This window comes from Aspergillus brunneoviolaceus, assembly GCF_003184695.1.
Source record: "Aspergillus brunneoviolaceus CBS 621.78 unplaced genomic scaffold BO95scaffold_125, whole genome shotgun sequence".
Lineage (NCBI taxonomy): Eukaryota > Fungi > Ascomycota > Eurotiomycetes > Eurotiales > Aspergillaceae > Aspergillus > Aspergillus brunneoviolaceus.
Genome location: NW_020290855.1, coordinates 44,529 through 54,320, shown reverse-complemented (window position 1 = coordinate 54,320; position 9,792 = coordinate 44,529). Strand labels below are relative to the sequence as shown.

The following is a 9,792-nucleotide window of genomic DNA, read 5'->3' as shown; positions in this document are numbered from 1 at the left end:
TAAGTAGTAATAAATAAGATAATAAATTTTTTAAATTAAGAAACTAAATCTGTTTAGCTGTCACGGTGCAACCCCATTGACCCCAGTAATCCTAGGTATTCTGTTAACCTGCTTGACCCGTTTGATCTGCTTAATCTATTTAATTTATTTAATCTGTTTAATCTGTTTAATCTGTTTAATTCTATTAATTTTAATAATCTAATCTGTCTTTCTGATTATCTGCTGTATATAATCCTGTATCTATTTAAAAATTTATTTATTTTTAAATCTTTTTATAGCTTTTTAAATTATATCTTATTTATAAATCTAAAAATAGCCTAACCCGAGTAATAGTTAAAGAATAAAAAAAATAAATTATCAAAACTTTTTTTAGCTAGTTTTACTATTTTTATTATTCAGCCAGCTTATATTTTAATATTATATAGCTTTTTTCTTAAAAATAACAGCCGATAAGATACTAGTAATTTTATAATTTCTAGTAATACTAAACAGTTCTGAAAGATTTATTTAGTATATTAATAAATACTTTAATAAATAGTTTAACTATTATAATCAGATTTATATATATACTATAAAAGCCTAAAACTAATTAAAAATAAAAAAAGTTTTTTTTATTTATTACTTTAACCAAGTCCAGTAGAAAAAAATTAGAATAATCTAATAGTTTATTAAAATTATTATAGCCTGAAAGATTATCTTTAAAAAAAAATTAAGTTTAATATAAATACGCTAAAATTATTCAGATTATTATTTTTATAATAAATATTCTAGTATAGACCCCAAAAACTGTTTTTATTATTAAGAAATCTGTAGTTACTTTAGTAAAAATAATTATATTAATTAATTCTAAATTTTTTATTTTTGTTTATCTCTCCGAATATATATCTAATTCTAATAAGTTTAAAAATATTTAAGAAAACTTTTTCTATTTTATCTTTTAGATTAAAAATAAAATAATTATTAATACTAACTATTTTCTGATAGTTAAAGCCCGAATTATTTATATTACTAGCTATTTAATCAGACTTGTTTATATCTAAATTTTATTTTATACCCGCGATAAATATTACTAGATTTAAAATTATATTAATATTCTAAAACTACTAGAACAAGTCTTTAGAAATCTAAATAGTATTTATAATATTTATAATAAACTATACCGACTATACTAGAAAAACAGAAAGTTTATAGTATTTTTTATTAAATTTTAATATTTAGTTATAGGAACTGAAATACCAGATGCTGTTTTTTTAATTATATTAAAATAAACTATAAATAAAAATCTTAAAATGATACTATTTTATTGCGATTTTTTGAATTTAAATAGTTTATATCTTAAACTTACTATCTTTTTATAAGATTTAAAAAATAAATAGATTTTTATATTTAATAAGATTTATAATTGTTTATAAAAGTCTTCAGCTAATTTTATTTTATATATTTAAAAAGACTAGTATAAGCTCTAGAATAATAATTACTAAAAATAATTTATTATATCTAAATATAATTCTATAAATTTATTTATTATATATTATTAGTTTTTTTATCTGAAGATCTTCTGCTGTAATAATAATAAATATTTTTATTATAAATTAAACTATTATTATAATAAAAATTATTTTAAATTTAATATTAAGACTCCGTATATAGTATTTATATAGCTATTATTTTTTAAATTTTATATCTATTTTTTTTTCTGCTGTACAGTCGAAGTTGTATTTAATAAATTAATTTATTTTTAGATTTTATAAAGATTATAGTTCTGTTATTAGTTTTAATTAGAATATTCTTATTCTTTTAATTCTAGTAAGTAGTTAAAAAAATTAAGTTTATTTTAAGCTGCTGACAGGCCGAAGCCTCAGTATAATTATATATTATTTTTAAAACTATAATTAAAGAAATTTCTGTTAAGAAAGAATTCTAAAAAACTAATTTAATAGTTATCTCTGCTATATTAGACTTTTAGAACCAGAAGATTTTGATATATACTATAGTTAATACCGGATACTTTATATTAAAAGTAATAGATAAGAATTAGACTGAAGCCTACTAACTACTATTATATTTTTTAAAAATTTAGAAGATTATAGTAGGATTTAATAATTAATAGAAAAAGTTAGACTGTATTATTTATTATATCTGTATAATTCTAAAGATATATAACTATATTAAAAAGAATATACTATTTTAAATTATTTAGTTTATATTTTATTTAATTATTATTAGACTTTCTTGGTTAAAAGCTTATGATTTTTAAATAGAATAGGCCGAATATATATTCTAATTTATTAATTGGTATTGCTAGATATATTATAATATTTTTTTAATACTGCAGAAGATTAGAGTTCTATATAATATATCTGTACAGATATATTTAGAAAATTTAATATTTTTAGAACCCCTAAAAAAAAGAAATATTTATTTTATTTTTATAATAATATATACTATATACACCTGCCGGGAATATTTTATATATATAGTTACTATAAATCAGATTAATAAAATATTAAAAAATATTACTAAACTACAAAAATCTATATTATCTGAAGAGTTTAAGAATTTTAAAAATATCTTTTTTTTAAAAAAGCCGAAAGACTACCCCTGTATTAAGATTATAATTATATTATTATTCTAGAGAATAAAAAAATACTACTGTTTAGCTTTTTATATAAAATATCCAGAAATAAACTACAAGTTCTAAAAGAATAGCTTTTAAAGAATTTAAAAAAGGGTTTTATTTATTTCAGCTTATTACCAGTTATCTTTCTAGTACTATTTATTAAAAAACCCGAAGAAGAGTTATAATTCTGTGTTAATTATTATATTTTAAATACTATATTAGTTAAAAACCGATACCCGCTACTACTTATAAAAAAAATCCTGAATAATTTTAAGAGAATATAATATTTTATAAAGATTAATATTATTAGTATTTTTAATAATATTAGAATTAAGAAAGATTAAAAATATCTAACTATTTTTAGAATCTATTTAGAACTTTATAAGATTTTAATAATATTATTCGGGCTTATAAAAGCCCCTGTTATATTTTAGTATTATATTAATAATATTCTAAAAAACTATTTAGATATTTTTTATACTATATATTTTAATAATATTCTAATATACAGCTGTATTTGTTCCGAATATTCGAAATATATTTATTATATTTTATAAAAACTATATAAAGCCGGTCTTTATATAAAACTTTTAAAGTATAAATTTACTATATTAGAAACAAAGTTCTTAGATCTGATTATAAATTATAATAAATTTAGAATAGATTTAAAAAAAATTAAAATAATAGTTTAGTAACTAACTCCGACTTATATAACTAATATATAAGTCTTTCTAGATTTTAGCAACTTTTACCGCCGGTTTATTAAAGATTTTTTTAAACTAACTATATTATTTATATATTTAATAAAAAAAAATATCTTATTCGACTGGTCTTCTGTCTGCCAGAAAATATTTAAAAATTTAAAAAATATTTTTATTAAAATCTTTGTTTTATAGCTATTTAATTAAATTTATAATATTATAGTAAAAACTAATATCTCCGACTTTATTTTGAAAGAAGTTCTGTCTTAATATAAAAATAATAAAATATTATATTTAGTTGTTTATTTTTCTAAAAAACATATATTAGCCGAGTATAATTATAAGATTTATAATAAGAAACTGCTTGCTATTATCTGCTACTTCGAAGAATAATATCTTAAATTAAAAGAAATATTATTTCTAATATAAGTTATATTAAATTATTATAATCTAGAATATTTTATATTTATTAAGTTGTTAAACTACCGGCAGGCCAGATAATTAAAATTTCTATTTTATTTTAACTTTAAAATTATTTATCGATTAAAAAAATATAAAATCAAATCTAACAGCCTGACCAGAAGATTAAATAATTTTTTTAAAAAAAAAAATAAATACTTGCTATACTAAAGCTAAATAATTCTAAAATAAAAAAATATTAATTCTATCTGCTTACTGATACTATTCCCGATCCTATTAAAAAATAAAAATAATAATAAAAAAAAAACAGAATAATTCTTTAAATAAATTAAGAATAATAATCTTCTAAAACAGACTAAAGTACTAGTCTTGATTATTAGAATCTAAAATATAGTTTTTAAAAATAAATAAGAATTATAACTTTTATTTAAAATATAAGAACCCCTCTGTACTGTATATAAAATAAATAAATAAATTAAAAAATATTAAAAGTTCTAATTACTAATAAAAACTGCTATCCGAGAGTTTTACTTATATTTTATAAAAAAAAGAAAGCTTTTTATTTTATAAAAACCAACTATAAATATTTAATAATAATTAGATTAAGACCGAGCTAATATATCTAATCTATAATAAGTCTGTCTTCAAATATTTTAAAAAAATTTATATTTATAAACTTCTAGCCCGAGAATACTACTGGTTTAATATTTATTATTATATAAACTAATAAATAAGAAATTATTATATATACTAATAAATCATATTTTTTCAAAAAACTAAGTAAGAAATCTTAAAACTATTATCTATTTCTAAATAAGTCTAGTAAAATATATTTATAAACTTTATTATATATCTACCAGAAAGACAGAGTTATAATACTATACTAGTTATTATTAATTATTTAATAAAAATAAAATATTTAATTTTTTATAATATAACAGTAAATACTTCTGCCGTTATAATAATATATATATAATATATATAAAAACTATATAAACTATTTTAATTAGTTTTTTTAGATAAAGGCCTTTAATTTGTTTTTAAGTTCTAAAAATATCTAATATAATAACTAGATATTACTAGTAAATTTTTAACTATTTATTATTCTAAAACCAACAGCCAGACAGAATAAGTTAATATTATATTTAAATAATATTTCTATATCTATATAAATTATTTATAAAATAACTAGAATTAATAGCTTTTACTAGCTAAATTTATATTAAATATAACTTATTCGGATATAATTAAGACTATCTTATTTTTTATAAACTATAGATTTTACTTTTATATAAGATTTAAATTAGTTTTTATTCTAAACAGTTCTACTATCCAAGATATAGATTAGTTTACTATAAAAATATAGACTATTATTAAGTTTACTAAAACAGAGATAACTACTATTTAAATCTAATATATAAAACAAGTTAACTGGAAATATAAACCAGCTAAAAGATTTAAAAAAAATTAAAAAATATAACTAGATACTTGCTATATTAAAACTCTAAAATCTAATAAAAAACTTAACTAGAATAACCTAGGGCTATATAAAATTAAAAAAGTTATTAATTTATATATATACCAACTAGTTCTATTATTAAATATAAAAATATATTCTATATTTTATATTAGTTTATTAATTCTAGTTAATAAGAATTTTCTACCAGAATAGTATCAGCCGCTGTTATTATATATAAAAATTAATAAACTTAAACAATAAAAAATTAAAAATATTTATAATTTTTTATAAAACTACAGAGAATACAGCCGCCCCTATTTAATCTATATAATTAAATAAATAAAATATTTAAATCCTACTACAGAATCTGCTAATATTATTATATTAAAAATTATTTTAAATCTAATATTAAGATTCTATATACAGTATTTATATAGCTATTATTTTTTAAATCTTATATTTGTTTTTTTTTCTACTGTATAATTAAAGCTGTACTTAATAAATTAATTTATTTTTAGATTTTATAAATATTATAGTTTTATTATTAGTTTTAATTAAAATATTTTTATTTTTCTAATTCTAATAAACAGCTAAAAAAATTAAGTTTATTTTAAGCTACCAACAGGCTAAAGCCCTAGTATAATTATATACTATTTTTAAAACTATAATTAAAGAAATTTCTGTTAAAAAAAAATTTTAAAAAATTAATTTAATAGTTATTTCTGTTATATTAAACCTCCCGAATTAGAAGATTCTGATATATATTATAATTAATACCGGATGCTTTATATTAAAAATAATAAATAAAAATTAGGCTGAAGTCTATTAACTATTATTATATTTTCTAAAAATTTAAAAAATTATAGTAGGATTTAACAGCTGATAGAAGAAGTCAGGCTGTATTATCTATTATATTTATATAATTTTAAGAATATATAACTATATTAAAAAAAATATATTATTTTTAATTACCCAGCTTATATTTTATCTAATTATTATTAGACTTTCTGTTATACAATACCTACCGCTACAGCAGCCTATATCTACTACTATAACAGCCGCTTCGGGGTCGATACAGATTCGTCGGGATTTCAATCTGGATATCTATATTATTATATTATTTACCTCTTCTTTTTATATAATATATTATTCTAAGATTCTTTAGAGGAGAAGATTTTTTAAGAATTAGTTTTAAAATTAATAGAAGACTGCTTTTAACTATTTTATTTGTCTTGTCTAACCAGCGTGTCTACTATATTAAGTAGTTTCTAATAATTTCTAATCCTTCTTACTTTTAGTTATTTAAGAAAAAATAATATATTATTTAATAAATCTTTATTAGAATTATTTTAAGATACTTCGTCTACTTTTAAATTATATTATCTAATCTAAATAGATATTTAAGAAGTACAAGCTACTATTTACCAATTAAAATAATTAAAATAATTAAAAAAATAGATTTAAATATTATAAATAGAATATAAAAGTATCGAATCTTTAATAAAATTATAATAATACTATACTAGCTCGACCTTATCTTCTGAATAAAAAAAAAAAAATTAAACTTAAAAAAATCTTTATTTTCTTTCTTTGGTTTAGTTTATAATAGAGAACAGAGTAGATTTGTAATTTATTATATATTTTTAAAAAAGCCCCTCGGAAGTATTAAACAGAAAATTAAAAAGTTCTAACTATAGTTAGCTATTTAGACTTTATCTATCGGCAGAGATAGTACCAATATATTAATAAAAAATTCCCGGAAGACCGCCGAAATACTAAGAAATTATAGGATTACTTTAATTAATAGACTTTTTTTCTTATTTAAAATATAGCTATTTTATAATCTAATATTATAAAATAGCTTAAACAGGCCTACCAGCGAACTGATTAGAATTTAAGAAAGTTTTATTCTTATTTAAATATCTTAGAGCATTACTTTGAATCTAAATAAGATAATAAATATATATTAACCTTTTTTTCAAAGCTGGCACCGGAACTCAGTCGATATATCTATGAACATATATTAAAACTACCGGACTCCCGAGAGGAAACGAGATCCAGAGGACCGAGGATACTATCTAAATAAGGCTTTCAGAGGATCCGGATCTTTGTAGTCTAATAATAAGTTCTCTTTATCTAAATCTTCTTAAAATAGAAGAAATTAAAGAAAGAAAATTCTTCGCTGTTATAAATATAATAGTAAATATTATTTAGCTAATTAATATTTTTATAAAAATAAAAATAAAACCGAATCAGAACTGATAGAAAAAAGATAATAATTAAAAAAGTCTCTATATTTTTAATAAACTAGTCTAAAGTAGAAACTATTACTTATTTTAATATATTTATTTACTTTAAAAATATACTTAAAATCTATATAAACTTGGATTTATATGCTGAAATTAATTTTATCAGCTATTAATTTATTTAATAATTTTATTTAAATATAGTCTGTTTTACAGTCCTACTGGTTGCTGTAATTAATTATCTTACTATAAATATTTATAATATATAGAAAATCTCTATTACTACTACTAATTTAAAAGAAACTATATAATTATTTATAAAATATTATATAATTATTAATTATAATCCAGATCTTTCTGGAAGCCCTATTCTACTTTTAATAACTATTTTAAAAAATCTATATATTTATCTATCTGTATAGAATTGATAGTAATAGTATAAGATTTAAATATTAAAAATCTTATCTTCTTACAAATTTACAAAAGCTTATTAAAATCTTATTTATATTTATATTGTTATTAAACTTCTAAAGAATATCTAGCTATCAGAAAATAAAGTCTTCTTAAATTATTTATAAATTAGATTTAATAAAATCATATTATTTTTTAAGCTTTAAAATTTTCTAAATATATTTTTTTTTAATTATTCTTAATAACTTTCTTTTTATAGACCCTCGGACTATATTATTAATCTAAAAGATAGCGAAATTCTATTATATAGATCTATTTATTCTTTATTTTAAGTTAAGTTCTAATCCCTTTATTATTATATTAATAAAAATATTTAATTAGAATAAATTTAATCTTCTAAAAGTTCTGTAGAAGCCTTTATTTTTTTTATATTAAAAAAAAATAAAGATCTTCGATTATATATAGATTATAGAAAACTTAATAAGATTTTAGTTAAAAATTACTATTTTTTATTTTTAATTTTAGAAATTCTAAATAAGATTATAGAAGCCAAATATTTTTTTAAACTAAATATTTAGAATATATATTATTAAATTTATATTAAATAGAAAAACAAATAGAAAATAATCTTTCGAATCTGTTATAAATATTTTAAATATTTAGTTATATTTTTTAAATTAACTAATACTCTAGTTATATTTTAAAACTATATTTATTTAGCTCTTTATAATATATTAGATATTTTTTATATTATTTATTTAGATAATATTCTTATTTTTTTAAAAAACCGTTCTTTTTATACTCTTTATCTATATTAAGTATTAGAATGCTTATAAAAAGCAGATTTTTATATTAAATTATTAAAGTATATTTTCTACTAAAATTATATTAAATTTCTAGAATATATTATATTTTTATATAATATATTAATAGATTCCCGATAAGTATCTGATATTTTTATATAATTAATACCAACTATATACTGTAAGATCCAAGTATTCTTAGAATTCTATAATTTTTATTAATATTTTATTAAGAATTATTTCTTAATTATATTACTACTGATCTTCTTTTTAAAAGACACCCAGAATAAAAAAAAGCCTGGAAGAGTAGTATTAACTAGTAAAAAAATAATAGTATTCTAACAGTTTTTTTATAATTTTAAAACTATATTTTTATTAAAATATTTTAATTCTTAATAGAAAATTCGGATAGAAATAGATATTTCTTAATAAAATATAATAGAAATATTATTTCAGCCGGATAACTATAAAGTATATTATTCTGTTATATTCTGGTTAAAGAAGTTTAATAATACTAAAACTTATTATTTAATTTTAAACTAAAAGCTTTTTATTATTATTTATTTATTTAAGTATTAGTATTAATATCTTAAAAGATTATTATATACTGTTAAAGTTCTTTTAGATTATTAAAATTTTTAAATCTTTATAAAACAGCCGAAGCTGAACAGCTGTTAGACTTAATAATATATATATTTTAGTAGTTATAATTTTATTATTTAATATCAGTCTGATAAATATAATTTTACTAATCTGCTGTTAAAAATAAAAAAAAACTTAAAAATTCTATTTAATATAAAAATTCTAAAATCGATATAATATTAAATAGCTGGTAAATTTTTTATAAAATTATAGCTAGTCTTAAAAAAGTTCTAGCTAGAATATAATAAAATATTTTTATAAAAAAGCTTTAAATCCTATACCCGCCAGTATATATTAAGTTTATTAAAATTTAAATATAATCGAACTGATATAAAAGTAGTTAACTGGATTATTAAAATAAAAATATTTTATAATCTATATATTAATATATTAGCAGCGTTCCGAGTATATAAATATAAAAACTTATTATATTTTAAAACTGTTAGAGTAAGTTTATTTTATAATAAATATATTAGTATATCGGCAGTAT

General features: G+C 17.6%; 1 protein-coding gene across 1 annotated transcript; it reads left to right on the top strand.

Annotated features, from left to right (window-relative positions):
* Window positions 1-3,348: 3,348 nt before the first annotated feature.
* On the top strand, window positions 3,349-3,516 carry BO95DRAFT_377228 (uncharacterized protein; the record flags this gene model as incomplete). The annotated part of the gene is made up of 1 exon (XM_025583246.1): window positions 3,349-3,516. A coding segment is annotated over one exon (168 nt), but the record flags the coding sequence as incomplete, so codon positions are not given.
* Between the last annotated feature and the right edge of the window lie 6,276 nt (window positions 3,517-9,792).